General features: G+C 38.7%; 1 protein-coding gene across 1 annotated transcript in view; it reads right to left on the bottom strand.

Annotated features, from left to right (window-relative positions):
• Nucleotides 1-3,728: 3,728 nt before the first annotated feature.
• Nucleotides 3,729-21,677, bottom strand: part of LOC137250214 (uncharacterized) — a 94,117-nt gene continuing 76,168 nt past the window's right edge. Inside the window, exons 3-4 of the mRNA XM_067782636.1 lie at nucleotides 4,027-4,494; nucleotides 3,729-3,960 (exon numbers count right to left, since the gene is read on the bottom strand). Of these exons, the coding sequence (XP_067638737.1) occupies nucleotides 3,811-3,960; nucleotides 4,027-4,494 (618 nt within the window). The 3' untranslated portion in view covers nucleotides 3,729-3,810. The remainder of the gene's footprint in view (nucleotides 3,961-4,026; nucleotides 4,495-21,677) is intronic.

Below are 21,677 nucleotides of genomic sequence, written 5' to 3'. Positions count from 1 at the left end.
GGCGTAGGAAACGATTGTGACTCCTTCCGGTGGTGAAGGTAGCTTAGATATGTAGAAATTAAACAAAAGTGGGGATAGGACACCACCCTGTGGCACCCCTTGTTTAATTCTCCTTGGTTTTGATGTTTCGTTTCTGAATTGCACCGATGCCTGCCGACTACCCAGATAATTTGCGGTCCACTTTTTAAGACATGGGGGAAGGGTAGACCCTTCCAGGTCTTGCAGTAATGAGCCATGGTTGACCGTATCAAAGGCTTTTGATAGGTCTAGCGCTACGAGTACTGTTCTATGGTGGGGGTATTGATTCAAACCGCAATTTATCTGGGTGCTAATGACATTTTGCGCGGAGGTAGTGCTATGTAGTTTTCTGAAGCCATGCTGATGAGGGGCTAGCTGCAAATGTGCTTGGAAATAAGGGAGCAAAATCGCTTCAATCGTCTTTGCCACTGGCGATAGGAGAGATATCGGACGATATGACTCACCTACGTTAGCTGGTTTCCCAGGCTTTAGTAGCGGGACCACCTTGGCCATTTTCCATTTCTCGGGTATGGCAAAGGTGGAGAGAGACAGGTTGAAGACATGCGCTAAATATTTGAAACCCTCTTTCCCTAGGTTTTTAAGCATCGGCATGGCTATGCCGTCTGGGCCCACTGCTTTGGATGGTTTAGCACGACCAATGGCGTCCTCAACCTCTCTAGCGGTGATGGTGATTGGTGACGCGCTGAATTTGTCGAGTCTTCTCCACCAGTACTCGATTACTACTGAACCCTTTCTCCAACTTGAAGTTAAGTGGTATATCCTGGTTCTCATAACGCATCACCCTTCTCTGCATATCGATCTTGATGTCATGGTCAACCAAGAAGTCCACTCCCAATATGACTTCTTCAACGATCTTCGCCACAACGAATTTGTGTAGAACCATGACCTTCCCAATTGGGACTTCACATATCACTTCTCCCTGGACTTGGTTATACTCGCCTGTGACCGTACGCAACCTTGCTCCAGGTAACGGTTTTACTCTCCTGTTGACTAAATCAGATCGAATCAAGGAATGAGATGCGCCCGTATCTACAGTCAGTACACGCTCCTTGCCATCCACATTCCCTCTGACGGTAAGACTGCTTGATTTCCTTCCAATTTGCGACACAGATATCACAGGAAATTCAATAGCTGGAGGTAGCTCTCGATTTTTACATCTGGCACGCTCTTGCTCATCTCCTCCAGCTGTGCGTTTGCGGCCACTCAAGTTGGAACTACCAGCACCAAGATCGGAATGACGTGCAATGTGACCGGGCTTCCCGCGCTTGAAACATTTCATAACTCCAGTTTTTCTGTTGTGATCCCTTCAGTGCTTCCAAAATTGTGTCCACCCAATCTGGTCTTTCTACTTCCACACGGCGTGCTTTGAAAACTGGCTTACACAGAAGCGACGCTGTTTCCTGAATGAGAGCTTGTGACACCGTTTCTGCGAATGTTGGCTTTGGGTTTGCGTATGTAGCTCACTTTGTTTCGGCGTCCCTTATGCCATTTATAAAACTCTGGATTTTTACCCTCTCGGTGTATTCCACGGGTGCGTCCGCATTTGCAAGATGAGCCAATCTTTCAATATCTGAAGCAAACTACTGCAATGTCTCATTTGCTTTTTAGTAGCGGTTTTGCAACTCAATTTGGAATATCTGTTTTCTATGCTCGCTTCCATAACGTCGTTCTACAGCAGCCATCAATGCTTCATAACTGTTCCGTTCGTACTCTGGAATCCTCTGTAAGATTTCGGCAGCTGGTCCTTTCAATGCTACGAATAGTGCAGCAACTTTATCTTCAGCACTCCAGTTGTTCACTGCTGCGGTCTTCTCAAACTGAAGCTTAAAGACCTGGAAAGGAATAGAACTGTCAAAGGATGGTGTTTTTATCTTTGGATTGCTTGCTGAAACAGCTGGACGATGTAATTGCAACTCCTGTATACGACCTCTCAAAGCATCCACCTCGGCTTCGATTTTTTCCTCAAACTGCGTTATTTTCTCGTCCATACGCGCTTCGAGTTTTGATGATATACACGCCTCCTGCGCTTCGAGTTGTACTGTTATACGTGGCTCTTGTTCTTTCAGTTGTGTTTCCATCTTTGATGTTATTCGTGTCTCTTGGGATTCCATCTGTGATGACATATACGTTTTCTGTTCTTCTAGTTGAGATGACATATAAGTTTTCTGTTCTTCTAGTTGAGATGCCAGTTGAGATGTTATATCTGTCTTTTGCGATTCCAGTTGAGAAGCCACTGTCGATGTTTGAGCAGATATTGCAGCCAAAATCATGTTCAAGTCTGTGCTCGTAACTGTCTGCGTAACTATCTCTTCCATTTTTGTTGTTTCCTCGCCTTCAAGATGAAAGTCATACTCTTCCACGTCAATTCCTTCTAATGCCTCTCGTAGTCGTGCCTGAAGTTCGAGTTTAATGCCGGTTGTATTCAATCCACGGCTCTCCAACTCCTTCTTCAGTTGCTGGATCTTCAATTCACTGAACTTTGCCATGTCCTAGTTGTATTCCCAATCTTCGGAATTTATTCAACAATTCCTCTTCTGACACCAATTGTAACGAATTTACTGCAAATCCTCTTATTTGCCCTTTTGCTAAGTTCGTATCACTAAACTGTTGAATAAATAACTCCAATATTGAATAATGGAAAAATGACCTTTATTAAAGTACTTCACAATAACACATACTTTGCAACTAGCTTGCTTAATAACCAAACTGATTGATAGTTCAAATGAAACTTTACTATTGCCCGCCAGATTGCGTGCTTAATCAATAACTGCTTGATAGCTCAACTCAAACTGAATTCCAGCGCCTCTACATTTGCTGCCTCATATACTCTCTGATTTCAACGTTCGCATCTTCTAGGCGCTTCCAGAATCTACTAGTTGCCATTAGCTCTCAAACTTCTCAGCTGTAACTACAATTGCACGATTTTATGGCTTTTCTCATTGCATACTTTCAGGAGTATCTCAGATATATGCATGTGTTTGTGCATTGACTCTCCGCTGCTCGTATACGTACACGGTACATATGTGTAGACGCAATTATTGTTTCTTTATGTAGATACATAATGATTGAATTATTGATATGAATTCGCGTCACTGCTTAGCATCGGCTTAGAGATAGCAGCACCCCTTAGTTTTGCTAATATTCGTAACAGTATGCAATACCGAAAAATATGCGATTTTGAAAATAGAATGATCGTTGAGTTGCGATTATTCGAATAATCTAAATAAATCAACTATTCGAATAGAGAAATCGTTCCCGAGATGGTCGGGCCAGCACCTTAATGATTCTGTGTTACCGGAGCGTACCGGATCTGTAAACGGCAAAGGACCATCACATCGATCACTCCCTAAACCATCGGGGAGCAACCGTATCGCTACAACAACAACAACAATAGAGAAATTCGATTAGTAAAAGTACAAAAATCTAAAATCGATAAATATAATATTAACAGGTTAAACTCTTATTGTCCAGAATCAACCCTGACATAGGTAATGTATGTCCTGCATGCGATGTGTCCCCACATGACACCAACCATCCTTTTAATTGTAATGTGGAACCTACGCATTTAACACCAATCTCCCTATGGTCCGCCCTTGTTGAAACTGCCAGTTTCCTTAGACTCCCGTTCGAGGAATTTGATGACAATTTGTGAGTGACCCTAAAAAATATGCTCAAATGGTGTATTTCGCTTTTTAGTTTTTTGTTCCTTGTCATTTTGATTTGAATATTTTTATTATTATATATTAATACAAAGAAGATGGTAGTAACAACTTATTTGGAAAAATTCTTCTTTATATCTTTGGGCTTAAATCGATCAAGTACAGATGACTTGCTGGCCTCAAGCGGTATAAAATCAACATCACTTGTTTGATGTTGTTTAACGACCGCTTTCTTTGATTTCTGAATACCCTTAAGAAACTCCTGTAAAATATTTAAAACACAAATGCATAAAGATTTGTTAGGCATTAGTTATTTGCTAGTACGTACTTTTCTTTTAAGGTCCTTAACAATTTGCTTGTTTCGTGATGCCTTCGCACTTCCTCCCCTTCCCTTCATTTTGTGACGTGATTTGAAGTCTAATTTAGGTGGTTTTAAATGGAATAATGCTCGCTTGGCATCTACTTTTTCTTGCAATGTAGGCACATCGACTGCAGCAATTTCATTTGGATCCAAAGTTATTAATTCTGGAGGTATCTTCTCTAATAGTGCGTGTACTTCATGTTCTCTTCGTTGTGACTTAGATTGGTATGGATTGTCTTCTAAAGCATCGTAATTTGGTTCACCAGACCCAGGAACAAGTAATGATTGGAACCCTTTTGCGGTAGATATGCCAAGGACATCTTCATATGGACAGAAACGCATTCCATGTACGAATGCATCACATCTCTGCCGTAGATATGGAGTTTTTGCCTTCTCGCCCAACAGTAAATCGGATTGTATCTCACAATAATAGCCCTTTAATGATAAATCTTATAAGTTTATGACCTTGTTTGCCAAAAGATAGTAGGGGGACTCATTAAACCTTATAAAGTGTGTAAACGTTAAAATTATCTAGTGCGTAAATGAACTGTCAACTGTTTATGAAAAATCGTTTACACAATTTGTATACATTTACGCGCACATTTCGTCGTGTAAACGCGGTAAACTCAAAGCAATGCAACCTTGCAGACATAACAGCAGTCATTTTCATGAGAAATCTCCAAAATCAGCACGTCATTCATCATACACCTTACAACTTTATATGCTCTAATGACTCCCCCTTCATTTGTGTACTTTACTCCTAGTCCGAAAATTAGTAACTAGACTTCCCATATAAATTTTTTACAGATGCCGATTTTTTTCTAAATTTATTTATTTATTAGTCTACAAATTTAGCAAGTAATCAGACTAAATATAGCTACGGATTTACTGTACAGACACATACAAAGTGAATAAAATTAATATTATAAAATAATATTATATGTAACCGCTCCCCTAGCTAGCTGGGGAGAAGGGGAAACGGTTGTGGCATGATTTACCCTTTAATTTGCCTGGACGACGGGCGGGTACCTTCGGGCTACTTGTCCCCCCATTCGCCCTGGTCAGGTGAGGATTGGCCCGCCATCCATACGACCACATGACCCCCTATCCACAGTTCTGGCTTCGGCCGTGAACCGATGCGTGCGCAGATGGGGCTGCCGCTGTGCCTTTAAGGTGCACTTCCCCTCCGCCCACGGATCGATCTTCGGAGTTTCGGCTGGAACCGCCCGCCCTCAATGAGCACCATCTGTCTAGTGTGTAGATATAGATGCGGCGCACAGTGTTTCGTGTAGAACAAGCTAGCTGGACAAAAACAAAGTTCTTATTCCAAAAAAAGTGTAATGAGAAATGAAAGAAAACAAACAAAATAACGGGATTTTTGCTTTTTTTGATATTTTTGCTCATATGTATTGAGTAATAGAAGTAAGAAGGCAGGAGTGGCCGTAAAATTCATTGATTAATTTGCAAAATTCTTGTTGAATATTAAGCTTCATATTTCTTTTATGTGTACACTTTTATATAATTTTTTGATGGATTCTAAGCTCGAAGGTAAGTAAAATTTTTTTAATAGTAAATCTTTCGCAATTAGAGTATTTTCAATATATTTAACAATCCGTTATTAAGAAGAAAAGGTATTTTTTCTCTATATTTTTAACTTTAGGGACAAAAAAGTTACATACATCCGCGGACATCCGGGCTAAATTTTACATATGGCAAGTATTCTCTAATAGTCGAAAGAAAAAACCATTGCGAATTCTTTGCACATCTATTTTTAATTTTTTTTTTTAGTTTTTTTAGCTTTCTCTACATATAAAATAGGATGTATGTACGTACCAGCTCCGACGAGAGATTTGAACCTTTAAAGCTGATCCACAAACGGCAAAACCAATTCCCAGGTACAGGGAACAAACACGTAGCCATAAAACACACAAAAATAAACGCGCAAGGTCAATAAGAGCACACCAAAAGCAAAAAGGCGAAGATCACTGACTTCAACCTGCCACAACCTACCGCACCAGTCACCAAGGCATAACAACAGGTACATACAAAGCAATTCTAATGCAGGTATAACCACACAGGAACGCTACACAAAACAACCCCATTTGGCCATATACGCCAATACCTGAATGTAATATAAATACTGCACAACTGATAACAAATCAGAACGATCAACGACACTTAAGATGGCAGCACAACAATCATCAACTATTCACCCTGTCGGAAAATCAACAACACAAAGCAGTTTAGTTATAACCGTACCAAGAACGGAGTTTTTTGACATTTGGGTTCAACATTCAAAAGAAACCAGATATAAAGAATTGTTTAGTTTTGTTGTACTTATGTACGATTTAAGCGAAACAGCCGAGTATTCGATAAATAGTTTAAGCTTACAAATATCGGCACATTCGTCGAAGCTGGATCAAAAGTGGAACACTTCTGGAAGACATAAGGAGCGATTTTTGAATAAAAACTCGGAGTGGCTTCCGGGTCCGGACTTCACATTTACAATAATGGTGGATTCAAAGTTGCCATCATACCAACCAACAACTTCTTCAGGTAACCCCGGAAGACGAAAGGACTTTGTTAGCTGCAGTGAAAAAACGGCGTCGAGTGGATGACCGCTTGCAATCTAGAAGTCCTAGTGAGTTACTTTATGCGGCAGAAGTATCAACGCGTATGTCCGGCAACAGAAATGTTGCTAACATTATAAAAAATTCACAGGAAACCACTCAAATATCCGGCAAAAAGATGACATGTGAGCCAGATGCAAGATGCTTGAGCAATGTAGAAGCTTTAGCATACTACGTAGATAGCAAATCAACGACTCATGGGTACAAAACGACTCGGAAGTGGAGCATGAAGGCAGGCCATAAGGTTTATCCATCATTTTATAGTCTAAGAAAAGCTAAGGCAGAGTGCTATCCAAATGAAATTGATGTGGGTGAAACACGTGCGGAAATTAAAGTCCAGTCCGATAAAACTGTTGAGCGTTTAGTTTTAGCAAATCAAGAAGTTTTTGTTAGTTTATTACCTACAAATTTGACGTATACTTTAATCAGCAAGTGGGGTTGCGATGGCAGCTCTGGCCATATCACATATAAGCAAAAGTTTACATGCAGTTCTGACACTGATGAGTTTTTGTTTATATTTTCTTTCGTTCCTCTTCAATTACAGGATGAAAAAGGTAACATTGTTTGGCAGAATCCTCGACCTTCTTCTACCATGTATTGCAGTCCAATTAAATTGATTTTTTCTAAAGAAACAAAAGATTTTATTGTTTTTGAAACGAACAAAGTTTTAGAGGAAATAAATGCGTTGTTGCCAACAAAGAACATGCTCGAAGAATACGAAGTTTCCGTAAATCACAATATGCTTCTAACAATGATTGACGGAAAAGTTTGCAATGGTTTGACTGAAACTTCTTCCGCACAAAAGTGTTATATTTGTGGTGCCACTCCAAAAGATATGAATAATGAGTTACGGGACTTTACGCCTAACCGAGATAATCTTGGTTTTGGTTTGTCTACTCTCCATGCATAGATAAGATGTTTTGAATGCTTGCTTCACATAAGTTATCGCCTCGAAGTAAAAAAAAAGCAGCTTAGGAATGAGGCAGATAAAGAGAGTGTAAAGCTACGTTCCAACGAAATCCAGAATAAATTTAAAAGTGTACTTGGATTGATAGTAGATAAACCAAAACCAGGTTTCGGCAATACCAATAACGGCAACACTGCTCGTAGGTTTTTCGAAAATTCTGAGGCTAGTGCTGAGATAACAAGATTGCATGTAACGCTTATCAAAAAATTCGACACTCTCCTTCGCGCATTAGCATCTGGGTACAATATAAATATCCAAAGATTTGAAAAATTTGCGGTCGAGACTAAAAAACATTACATAGATCTCTATCCATGATTTAATATGCCTGTTACAGTTCATAAAATCTTAGTGCATAGTACTGATATTACAAAATCAGCAATTTTACCTATTGGTCAACTTTCTGAGGAAGCACAGGAAGCCCGTAACAAAGATTTGAGACGATTCAGAGATGATAACACACAAAAGCAGTCACGTGAAGCCACGAATAGAGATCTTATGAATATGTTGCTTATAACATCGGATCCTTTAGTTAACAGTTTTAGGGAGATACCTAAGAAAAAATTTAAAAGTCTGACCTCAGAAGTCTTAAATTTACTGTCCCCCGATAATGTTGAGGAGTCAATGAATACCCCAGTTGTTTCACAGTAGTGTTGCTGATGCTCATGACTATTCCACAAGTGACTCATCGAATGAAAGTGATGATAGCGAATAATAACATAATTATAAAAGATAACCTACCCTATAACTTTTTGTTGGATCAGGTTTTATTTAATTTAAATCTATTGTCTTTTCTACTTTGTATGATACTTTACTTTTAAGTTTTTGTAATAAGTAATTTTCACATAATGAATTTAATTATTTACATTGTTATTATTATTATTGTAATTCACTTTTACATTCCTGACTGGTACTATAAAATAATTTTGTAAAAATTGTAGTGCCAGGATAAATACTCAAATAAATACAAAATATGTATGTACATATGTACAGTCACTCACATAAATAAATAGACACCCTTTTTTGGACAATTCTTACAATTTTCGCTTTCTCAAATTTATTTTAACTAATTTCCCATACGAAAATTTGTCACGATCTCTAACAAAAACTAAATTATATTTAAAAAATGTTTGAAAAATTCGACGAATTTTCATAAAAAATTTTAATTTTTTTCCGAATTTTTAGAATTTTTTAAAGTATTGAGATTTGTAGTCCATTCAATTTGAGTACAATAAAGTAATATTCTTAAGTCCTTTAAATTTTTTTGGATCTATGTCACTTATTCACATGAGTTACTGTATATGAAATAAGCAAATGCATGCATATGAAGTAAAATTTTGGAAAAAAATAAAAAAAAGAACATATGGCTGAAAAAAATGACGTAGTTGTAATAAATGACTGCATATGAAACGGAAAATCTCATAAAATAATTTTGTCCAGCTAGCTTGTTCTACACGAAACACTGTGCGGCGTGTGCAGCGGTGAGTCAGCAATAATGGAGTCTTTGCAGTAGTTTTAGATCACCGACCCGACCATACCACCGACGACTCCTCATGAAGAAGCAACCGGCCGCTGCAAAGGTAAAACACATCACGGGTATTCGTCCCCTTCCCACTCCGCGCAGGTACGCGCTCCGTAGCCCACTGCCACCGCTATCACATCGTCGCCCGTCCGTTGCCGCCATTGTTAACATACCGCTGTGCTGATCTCGAACCCTCTGCTGCTTCGAAGAACTTTGGCCGTCCTCTACCATATCACCGCGCTGATTTTTTCGCTGCTACGACGACCGTTGGCCATCCACTACCATACCGCCGTGCTGATTCCACCACTGCTACGACGACCATTGGCCGTCCGCTACGTTGCCACAGTTCAGCTGCCGTGCTGATCCCGCGACTGCTACGACGCCAGTTGGCCGTCCGCTAACCTACCGCCGTTCAGTCATCGTGCTGATCCCGCCACTGCTACGACGACCGTTGCCCGCGTCCGCTCCTTCCTTCCCCGTCCCCTTGGCAAATACTAGAAGTTTTAGCTTAACTGCCGCCTCGAGATCCGACCACTCTGCCGCTCCTTATAGCTGGAGCCTTGACCTGGCGAGCACAGGACACGAACACAGAACGTGCTCAACCGTTTCTTCCGGCAGCTCGCACTTGCTACATCTGTGGCTACTAACGAGGCCTAACATATAAGCATGTAAAGCCAGATGGCAGTGTCTAGTTAGTAAGGCCATCGTGAGCCTTAGGTCTTCTCTCTTCAGAGATATAAGCCACTTTGTGAATCTAATATCGTAGGATTTGCACATGATCTTAGAAATTTTGCAGCTTCGCGCTTCAGTCCACGTCTTTCCTGCTTGATGGATCATATGCAACTCCTGTCTCTTTTTGATTTCTCCCAAACGGATTGGGACGTCTACCGTCGATTCAGCGAGCGCTGCACTCACCTTTTCCAACTCGTCGGCCTTTTCGTTATCTTCTATCCCTTTATGGCCAGGACCCCAGTATAGATGTATGGTCGGGCCTGAGCGAAGATTTCCAATTCTTTTTGGCATTCCAGGACACTTCTGGATGAAGTGCTGTGTGAGATTATTGCCTTAATTGCCGCCACTTCCTCTACGGCTATAATTTCCGCCCGAAAGACGCTGCAGTAATCTGACAGCCTGTAGGATCTACTTATTTCTGGATCAACACAGTAAACAGCAGACCCGACCCCTTTCGTTAGTTTAGAACCATCGGTATACATAAGTATATTTCTGCACCCTGGCGCCAACCCTCGGCTCAATTGTTTCCCCAATATCTCTTTCAAGCTCATGCACGGGACCATATACCCCGTTTGCCTGATATTAGATGGCGCTTTACTACCATGGCCATATGGTTTACACTCAAGCTACACCGAGGCTTCAAGCCTTGTTGCAGCTGCTAACGATTTTTGGCCATTAGATCTGCAGGCAGGGTGTGTAGAATGGCACGCAATGCTGCTGTCGGGGTAGTTTTCAGGGCTCCCATTATGCCAATCATTGATGATCTGCATACCACCTCTAGCTACATGGTATGTCCACTTTTGTGTGTGGTTGTCCACCAAACAAGGACCTCATATTTAGTAAAGTATGGGTTTAAAAATTGTAAATACCAAATGAAAGAGTTTGGGTGATGGGCCCACGTGTATCCTAGCATCCTCCTGCATGCATTCAGTGCCGTCGAGGCCATGATTCAATTAAACAAGGTTTCGGATGTAGCTTTTATAAAAATTTGACACTCCGCAATCATGGTTATTTTCAAGGAGAGAAGTGGTAAAAATTAAATCCCCATTTTCAAAAAAATTCTACAAAAATATATGAAAAATAGTATGTAGGATTATCTTAAAATAAAATATAAATTTTGAATTTAAAAGAGTGAACTAGCAAAACAGCAAGTTATCTTTTTAACTCAGAAGGACTTAGAGGGCAACCAATAGAGCTAATAATGGAATACAGTGAAGCATTAAATCGCGTTTAGGAAATTTGCACTGTAAAATTTTAGTTGCAACTTTTTATTTTTAATTTTGCAAGAGTATTTCATCCACTTTTGAGAAAGAAAGATTAATAAAGCTTTAGCCAAGGGCTTTGTTAGAGACTGTGGCCGAAGTAAACTACCTGTCACATTTGACACAGAGTTGCTATGGAGGGAAAATGCTGGTGTAAATTCTAAGATGTATATATATATACATACGTACGACCGACGAGCTTGCAAATATGAAGCCAAAAACACAAGCAGGTCCTCAGTGAACTCTACAAACAGGCGTCGGACCTTTATGCCAGGAATTGCCCGGTGAATCCAGTACTCAAAGAACAATACCCAAAACTTGCGGAATAGGAACGCACACTCCCCAGGGAAACGCGAGTCACTCTAGCTCAACTTCGATCTGGATACTGTAAGAGGTTAAACTCTTATCTATCCAGAATCAACCCCGACATACAAAATGTATGCCCTGGTTGCAATCAATATATCCCCACATGACACCAACCATCTCTTTAATTGTAATGTGGAACCAACGCCTCTAACACCCCTCTCATTATGGTCCACGCCTGTTGAAACAGCAAGTTTCCTTTTGACGAATGTTATTAAAATAAACAATCAAAACGGAGGGGAGGGGGCGCTTTAGTCATTTAGTCCCCACTAATTCGTGTGTGCATTTCTCTGCGCTCCCTTTCACCATGAATCAATTTCGTCATAACTATAAAGACCATCTTACTTATAGCAACCCAACAATCTATTTGTGCGCACATTCGGGGAACTAAATTCCTAATGGAAGGCTCCTCTTCAAAAACTCTGTGTACAGAGTGTATTTCGCCGTCAAAACGAGTTCTGCGCTTTCCAATTCGGAGGGACAGTGTAGACAAAAAGGTCCCTCCTCTATACCGCGCTTATGTAGATATTCCTTGAAGCCGCCGTGCCCGCTCAATATCTGTGTGAACATCCTGCTTAGTTTGCCGTGTTTTTGCTCGTACCATTCCGCTATATTCCGAGCTAACATGAAGGTCCAGCGCCCATTTCTCGATTCTTCCCACCGTTCTTGCAACCCAACTATTGTTCGTGACCTTGCGCTTTTCTTAGCATCTTCACATAGTCGGCTGGTTCCAACGCATACCTATCGGCCATTTCATCTGAGAGTAGATCTACTGGGATTTTCCTGGATAAAACATGGATCGCGTCGTCGGACACCTTCCGATAAGCACATGCTATTCGTATAGCAGTAATACGGTAGGCTCCTGGTATAAACTTTTTGGTGGACCATTTTAGATTCGTGCCATACTGGTGCTACATATATTATTATCGAACTGGTTACGTTGGATAATAGCTGACGGGTAGCTTCGCCTGTGCCGCCGATGTTGGGCATTATTCCCGTTAGTAACTCTAGAAACTCTCTTCCCCACCGCCCTGAAGTGCTCCTTAAAAATTAGTTTTGAGTCAATGTCTACTCATAGATATTTTAAGAAAAGCTTTGAATTTATTCGATAATCTCCTATGGCAGTTTCGCCACCGAACTGTCAAGCCGTACGGTCGCATTTAATTCGTTTGGGATTTATACTCTCCACTTTCTGTTCGCGCTACTTAATCTAAATTTGCTTTTTAAAAGTTTTCCACGAGCTTTTTTTATTCTTTTGATAAAACTTTAAATTTAAAATTTTATTTAATAAAGTCGTAACATCCATCAAAATGCCCCTCGGGGCCAACAAGCTGGGGGATAATAGGTTTGCACCTTTATCTCCAGCTCCTAAAAACAAAAGGAAAAAATCAATAACCTCAACATTTTACTTGTTGCCGGAATTACCTATAACAAAGAGGGATGATCCTAAGTATCTGGTAATAAAATCAAAGGACGACAAAAAACCGATCTCATCCACGTCTTGTTTTGCTGTCTACAAAGGTATACAATCAATTAGTAAAGACGTCAACAACATCACATCTCTTCGAGATGGTAGTCTACTACTACTCGTAAAAAACCAAAAAATTGCCGACAAATTTCTCTCAACTAAACACCTGCCCGGCGCTGGTGCTGTTGAAATTTCACTTTATCACTCACTTAATTCAGTAAAGGGAACGATTTATGTTCCATTTATCTGCCAACTTGCTGATAAGGAAATAATTGATAAAGATCAAGGCGTTACTGTAGTTCACAAATTCACCAAACTAAACAATGGCAAGCGGGAGCCTACTGCCGCAATACTTCTAACATTTGATAAATACACTTTGCCTAGTCGTATTGAAGTTGCCTGGCGACCCCGTCCCTATTACTCAAATCCCATGCGCTGCAAAAATTGCCAATTGTTAAGTCACACTACCAAACGCTGCAACAATACCCCATCCTGCATGATCTGCAACCTTCCCCCTAACCATTCCTCCCCCTCTGATTATACTAGGGTGAAATGTGCAAATTTCGGTGGTGAACATCCTGCTTCTTCTAATGACTGTCTAAAATTTGTCCAATCTAAGGAAATACTCAAAATTAAAACTATTCACAAATGCTCAATTAGCGAAGCCATCAGCCTATATAACACTCAAACTCCAACTTCTCCTACACAATTTTCTTACGCCAACATAACTGCTCCGAGCAACAATTCCACCAAAAATAAAAACCACTTACAATAGCTTTTATTTAAGAAAACAACTTACTCTCAAACGACTCCAACCTCAACATTATAGCTAAAACTTCAAACAACAACAACACCCTATCTAATTCCAACAACCATTCAATGCCTACAGAATGCATTAATACTCCATATCCCTCAGTATACTCCCTCAATAACTATCCTTCCCCTCCCTTCTCTCCACTCTCCCTATCCTCATCTCCTGCCATTAATTTGCCTCCGCCTCTGTGCCTTCACCATCTCCCTTTCCCACCTCAAACATCCCATCGCTCATGGAAACATAATTCTTGACTAATTGTTCTTTTCTTTTTCTTTTCGTGATGTTAACTGTCTTTCAATGGAACATTAACGGTTACATAAATAACTACTTTGAACTTTAATTAAAGAACACAACCCCTCTGTTATACTATTAAATGAAATACATATAGCAAACAATAAAACAGCTAATACTCCAAAATCCTAGATTGATCACTTCTATAACCTTCCGTCTAACACATCAAGCAAGCAAGGTATCGCAATCCTGATTAGAAGGAACATCCCACATAACATTCTCCCTACATCTCCTTCGAACATCTTGTCCCTTTCCCTTGATATGTCCTCCCCTTTAAAATCAATCTAATTTGTGGCTATTCCCCGCCACACCAAACACTTACTTCACCCGATTTCCTGAACCTTCTCCCACCTGGCTCTACTCCTTTCTTTCGTGCTGGTGACTTCAATACCTGATGTCCTCTTTGGGGTTCTCCCTCAACTAACATCAAAGGCCGAGCAATTGAAGCTGTACTTAGCTCCGACTGTTTCGTACTTAACGATGGTTCTCCTACTCACTTTTCAACTCATTCCACTTTTACTCATATTGACCTTACATTCTGTTCTACCTCACTATCCCCCAAAGTTGATAGACGTCGTATAGATGATCTACATGGAAGCGATCATTTTCCTATCAAAGCTAACGTTTCCTACCAAAATTCAACTTTCTCTAAACCCAGAATATTCATTAAAACTTTGTCAGCTAACTGGCATAAATTCGAAGAATTTTGTTTGAAGTACTCAGATACTCTTCCTTCTTCTAATAACATAAATCAAGAAACTTCCAGGATTCAAAAAATTATAAGATCTGCAGCCAACCAATCCATTCCACAATCCTCTCCTAAACCCCGTAATTACAACGCTCCTTGGGGGATAATGAACTTTCTTCTCATAGACTTCACAAACAAAAAGCTTGGCATCATTACAAACATAACCGCTCCCCATCGAATCTTGTAGCATTCTTGTAGCAAACATCAATAAAACAATTAGGGTCCTTCATATACAAGCAAAAGGCCGACTCAACGTACTCGAAAACATGGAAATCTACAAACAGAAAACATTCGACGGAATAATAAACGAACAGATAAACACAATTTCTGACACAATATTTGAGCCTTTAAAACTTGTTTACAAGAAACAAAGTAATCACACAGATACAACAGACGAAAACACAACAACATATAAGCACAAAACAATAAACGCACCAAAACAACAAACACACAAAGAAGGTCAAACGACTAGAATTACTAACTTTTACCTGTCTCAGTCAGCCACACAAATCGCTCAGTAAAAACGACCCTCGGTTATGAATGAACACACAGTACATGCATCAATTTTGACAATACCTGCTCATGTACCTACGAACTATAAATACAAGACAAACGACAACAACAGATCAGAACGAAAATCGACACTGATGATGGCACAACGCCGAAACCGGTTTGTCTCGAAACCAAATTTGACAAACGATGACGGAAAATATATAATAATAATATACATCATTTATCCACCCAGTCGGAAATTCAACAAAACAAAATAAGTCATAAAAGGAATACATAGATTTACATAAGTGCGCCACTTATCATAGCAGTGCGTCTATCAGTACATTAGTATCTTCGACTAATGAAAACATAATAACTGCATCTGTAGAAGCGAAAGAAGCTTCTACTTCGTCTGGTATTTATTACAGTGATTATGTTGCATACGTTCAAAGACACTTAACACAGAAGGCGCCTACAATTTTAGTCGAGGTGCATCTAATTGTAACAACAGGCATTCATTACCGTTTACATCGGTCAAAAAACATACGCGCTAACAGCACAAATTTTAATAAATCTATAGGATCGGCACTACCAGCAACAACACAGCGTATCAGTATCAGTACGAGCAGTAGTAGCAGCAGTAGCTCAGGCAAACGAAATAGTAATTTACTAAACTATTTTCGAAAAACACGTAGAATAAGTCATAACCGTAACTCAGCGTCCAACAAACGAATAGCTGAAGGAACAATTTTCGTAGAAGACAGTGCTGATAATAGCAGTGTTAATCAATTACAGATACATGTCCATCACCAGTATCAAAAAAAAAAAGCAATGCCGAAAGTCAAATACAACAATAATATTGTGACGAATATTAGTATCACTAAGCGATACTGCCATCACTAAGCTGATACTAAGCAGTATGTACATAAACAAATCAATCATCATCTACACACATACATATAAGCAACAGAGAGATACTCACAAACGCATATCATCATCAACCGAAGTAGTACTTACATATGCACAAGCATATGGATAAAAATTACAAATATACATGTGTATAGCTGGTAAACAAGCATAAAGTTCACGAAATCACTAGACCTTAGGAGAAATGGGTGAACGAGGAAACCGAAGAGTATAAAAGCAGCACAAGCTGAGGCATGACTAAGCAGTTTGACTTAAGCACGCTATTGGTAGCAGAGTATAAGTGTCATTGTGAAATACTTTAATAAAGACCATTTTGCATTATTGAATATTGGAGTTATTTATTCAACAATTTAGCGATACGAACGTTAGTAGAAGGTGTAAAATAAGCAGAATTCCCCAAAAGTCGTTGCAATATTACCCAACACTAAAGAAGAATCAAATGCCATTGCATGATGAAATCCACAACAATAACTACAAATAAACATTGTGATTTATTAAATTTGGTGAGCTTTATCATTAATTATATCTAATTACTAGAAGACCCGGCAGACGTTGTCCTGTCCTAAATTTGGCCTATCTGCATATATTTTAATAAGCTTTTTCCGTCTGACCCTGCCCTCCCCCCTCTTCACTTTTTCTAATCCTTTTATTCACTCCTCCCTTCGTCTTTTTCGCTTCATCTATCTCCATCTTCGTCTCATTCTATCTCTTTCTCAATCTCCTCTCTTTTCTCTTCTCTCAATTCCTTCTCATTCTTCTTCCCTGTCCCAGAGGGTGGTATGTATTTTATTCCAGTCCCGGTGCCAGTCCCACTCCGAGTCTCAGTCCCAGTCCGTCTCTGGATAATATATTACTCTGTACCAAAGCACTCATCAACAGCTTTCATTTGATATCCATATTGTATAAACACGGTCTAGGCATTCACTGGCCCACGTTTTGGCCTATATCTCGAGACCCTGTACCTATAATAACCACCGCGTGAGGTTTACGCAACTTGTGTGAAAGTTTGAACAAAATCGACCGACGCATCTCTTCAAACACCGGCGACCAACTAACACACATTTTAGCCTTTCTTTATATATATATAGATTTTTATTTTTCACACTTCACTATAATATTAAAACGAAATGCAGATTTTCATTGCTTTTGAAATTCGGCTTAAAAATTGCACATGGAACAACTAAAGACTCTCCTATATTAAAAAAAAATGTCATAGTACCTCTAAGTCGCGGCCCCCTCAGAACCCCCCCCCCCCCCCCCCCCCCCCTCCTCTCGAAGGGCCTGGTGATGTGCTATACTTGAATCATTCGCTATATTTTTTATTGATAAGCAGGTTGCTTAATTAAACACCAAGCAATTACACGGAAGTATATCCGCACCACCTGAAAATATGAGTGCCACTGCGTATACGTAACATTTTATTATTACTTATAAACAAAAAAAATTGCAATAAAATAATATTGCGACTATAAACTGAGATGTAACCTATCCTATATTTCAAGTTAGATCAAACCACACACGGGGTGCAAAACAAATTCAAAATCGGTTCAGTAGTTTAGGAGTCCATTGGCCTCAAACCTGTGACACGTGATTTTTATATATTAAGATATATATACATATATTGAATATTTGATATGTTAATACATATTGCAGTGTTGGAAAAAATAAGAGGGACAAATATCAAATCCATTGTTTAAGTGACTTAAACTATGCACATTTTTTCGTTCGTTTGTTTCATTAGCCATTGAGTGTGCTTGTAATTCTCAACTGGTTAGTGAAATATTCTAAAGACATAGCTTAAATTTTTTATCCCAAAGCGGAGTTTTTCAAAGCAAAACAAGGTGGCTGAACCCGCAGCCAATACATACAAGGTGTAACAGACGCATAGCGACCTCTCTCTAAACAATAAAATAATATACAGTCCACTAAAAATAACAGAATAATATAACTATAAAATAACCGATTCGCCCGCCGAATCACCAAAGCATACACATCCAATATATCAGCAGTACTTCAATGTGTTTCTTAGCTTGGTGCACCCTATAACATAACAGTTAAAGGTTATTCTTTTGTAATAAATTGTATTCCGCCAGTTTGTCTTATTTGCCAAAAACTGAACCATTCCAGGTTTAGACTGGAAAAATAAAACGGGACAACAAATTTTTGTTAAAATTTTGTTTTAAATGGTAAAAAGTTCGTTTTTGAAGCTTCTTATAATGTATTTAATGCATGTTAAGTAAATTAAAATAATAATATAGGTTATTGAACCATAAAATATAATTAAACACTGCACAATAAAAGATAAGAATTTAGTTAATAAGTCTAAGGTAAAAAGACAATGAGATGAGTAAGATATCAGATATGGTGAACTGTTTCAAAAAGGTAATGGTCACTTCCGGTCATAGCGAAAAAAAACCAAAAACATGAAGTAAAAATCGAAGGATCTCTGCTCGCGATAAAAGGAATTTAATTCTCCATTACGAAGCTAACCCATTTTTGTCCTCTAAAGAGCTGAAAACAGAATTGAATTTAAACTGATAAAGCCGAATGATTATGTACAAATTAGCGGCTGCCAAACTTTCAGCCAGAAATCCTGGAATGGGTCTTGTACTGAGCCTTATAAACAAAAACCAAAAGACTTGGTCTTATCGGAATGCATTTTTTTCGCTAAAATTGAAGATTACGTTGACAAATGTGTATTCTGGTAAAAAAAAAAAAGTCTACTGGTTTTTGTTTATAAGGCTCAGTAGGAGTCCCATAATAGAATTTCTGACTGAAAGTTTGGCATCCGCCGATTTGTACATGATCGTTCGGCTTATTTAAATTAAATTAAGTTATGTTTTCAGCTCTTTAGAGGACAAAAAAGGGTTAGCTTTACAATGGCGAATTAAATTTCTTTCAACGCCGGTAGAGATTTTTCGATTTTTATTTCGTGCTTTTTGGTTTGAAACAGTTCACCATATCTGATATCTTACGCATCTCATTGTCTTTTTTCCTTGGACTTATTAACTAAATTTTTATCTTTTACTGTGCAGTGTTTAATTCGGCTTATTTACTTATATTTTATGGTTCAACAATCTATATTATTATTTTAATTTACTTAACATGCATTAAATACATTATAAGAAGCTCCAAAAACGAACTTTTTACTATTTAAAGTGCAAAAATATTAACAAAAATTTGTTGTTCCTATTTCTTTTTCCAGGCTAAACCTGGAATGGTTCAGTTTTTCGCAAATAAGACAAACTGGCGGAATACAATTTTGCCACATTTTTGGACAAGTTGCCCACAAGCATGGTTTATTCATGCGGAAATGCAGTTTAGTATTAAAAATATAACACAGGAAACGACAAAACTGTACTTCCACAAACACTTCGGTCAGTGTCTAACTATTGTGGAACTCAGTGGAGCCTAGGTGTCAAAATTACCGGGGTTGCTGTCGTGGAAAGCGACGCAGGGAAACAAAAAAGGAGCGGAATATCAGATATGGGTTGCTGTGATGGTAAATTTTTTTGAACGAATTTAGTATGAAAATGTAGTGCACCTATATGGGTCCTACAGAAATTTATACAAAAGTCTTGAATTGGGGTATCTGAGGACGCGTAGTTATTCCAGTATTAAGAATACAAACACGGGTGCTAAGTTTTTCTACCCGTTCAAAAGCTCTCCGCGAAAAACAGTTTGAAACCGAGGTCGACTGCAATAACCCGTCCAAAAATATGGAAAGAGAAATGAAAAGACGCGTTTTGTCCTGTTATCAATAGTCCAAAGAGAAAAAGTATCCGAATTATTGGAATCGAGGCAAAAACGCGTATATTAATACCTCCCCCGATGGTTTTGGTCGTGTTTTAGCAATCGTCCCCAGTAATAAAGTATCACAATTTTTTATTAAAATTGTCCACAACATATGGATTTTAAAGAGATTTGTAATTAAGTGCTCGTTTGAAAGTAAATAAGGATATTTCTTTGTAATATAACAATACAAATTTTACGCAGTTTTCGTTAGCAGCTACTACAGTTTTCTTGGACATAAGAACTGTTGTACTTCTTCCAAATAGCACCCACAAAAAAAAACTAACAAGAACATGCATTTTCGGATATCGGTGCTTCCAGTGACAAAATTTCCTTCCACAAAACGTTCGTCAGATTTAATTCTTACTGCAGCTAACGGTTCAACGATTTCAACGTATGGTAAACAACTTTTAAACATCAATTTGGGTTTACGTCGTGAGTTTCCGTTTACGCTTTGATAGCTGATATAGCGAAACGAATTATTGGTGCAGATTTTTAATCCAAATAAGGTCTTTTAGTTGACATCAGATGTAAACATTTGGTTGACCCAGTAACAAATCTTTCAGTTAATACAATTTCATGCGCTTGTAATATATCGCTTCCAAAAATGTTTGTTGTTGATACCAAATATACTAACTTGTTAAAAGAGTTTCCTTCACTGTTTGCTGAACCAGGTTATTCACAACCAGTTAAACATTCAACAGTCATAGGCTAGGTACTAAAGGAAATCTTCCATACTCTAAACCCAGGCGTTTAGATCCTATTAAATTCTAAGTAGCCAAACCGGGTACGATTTTTTGGTAAAGACAGGGATATGTAGACCTTCAAATTCATCTGTGGCATCTCCACTTCATCTTGTATCTAAAAATGAATTAAACGACTGGCGTCCTTGTGGTGACTTTCGAAGATTAAATGTTGTTACTGTGCCGGATCGTAACTCTTTGCCTCATGTTCATGATTTCAACATGAATCTCAGAAATAAGACCTCGACATGAGATTTGGTAAGAGCTTATCACCAAATTCCTATGGCAGAAAAAGATATCTATAAAACTGCCATTACGACACTTTTTGGTATGTTCGAATTTGTACGAAAGCCTTTCGGTCTTAGAAATTCGGCACAAACTTTTCAACGATTCCTTAATGATGTAGTCAATGGTTTAGATTTTGTTTTTACATATATCGATGATCTCCTAGTCGCGAGTGAAAATGAGGAACAACATTTTGAAGATCTTAGAATACTTTTTCAACGTCTTACAGAGTACGGTTTGAATATTAAACTAAGCAAATGTACTTTTGGCGTTACTAATGTTGATTTTTTTAGCACATAGTAACTCTGCAACGGGAATTAAACCCTAGAAGAAAAAGTAACAGCTATTCGCAATTTTGAATGCCCAAAATCTATTAAACAAGCTCAAAAGTTTATTAGTATGGTAAATTATTACCACCGATATATACCAAAATTAGCAGAGTTTGCGACAGTTATCTATGATTTAATCAATCGGACAAGTAAGAAACGAGAAAAGACTTTAATTTGGGACGACACATCTAATAAAGCCTTTGACAAAGATGCAAAACTCTCTTTAAACGTAGATGCATCTAATTCGGCAATTGGT

This window comes from Eurosta solidaginis, chromosome 4 (assembly GCF_040869045.1).
Source record: "Eurosta solidaginis isolate ZX-2024a chromosome 4, ASM4086904v1, whole genome shotgun sequence".
Lineage (NCBI taxonomy): Eukaryota > Metazoa > Arthropoda > Insecta > Diptera > Tephritidae > Eurosta > Eurosta solidaginis.
This window is presented reverse-complemented; position numbering and strand designations above follow the sequence as displayed.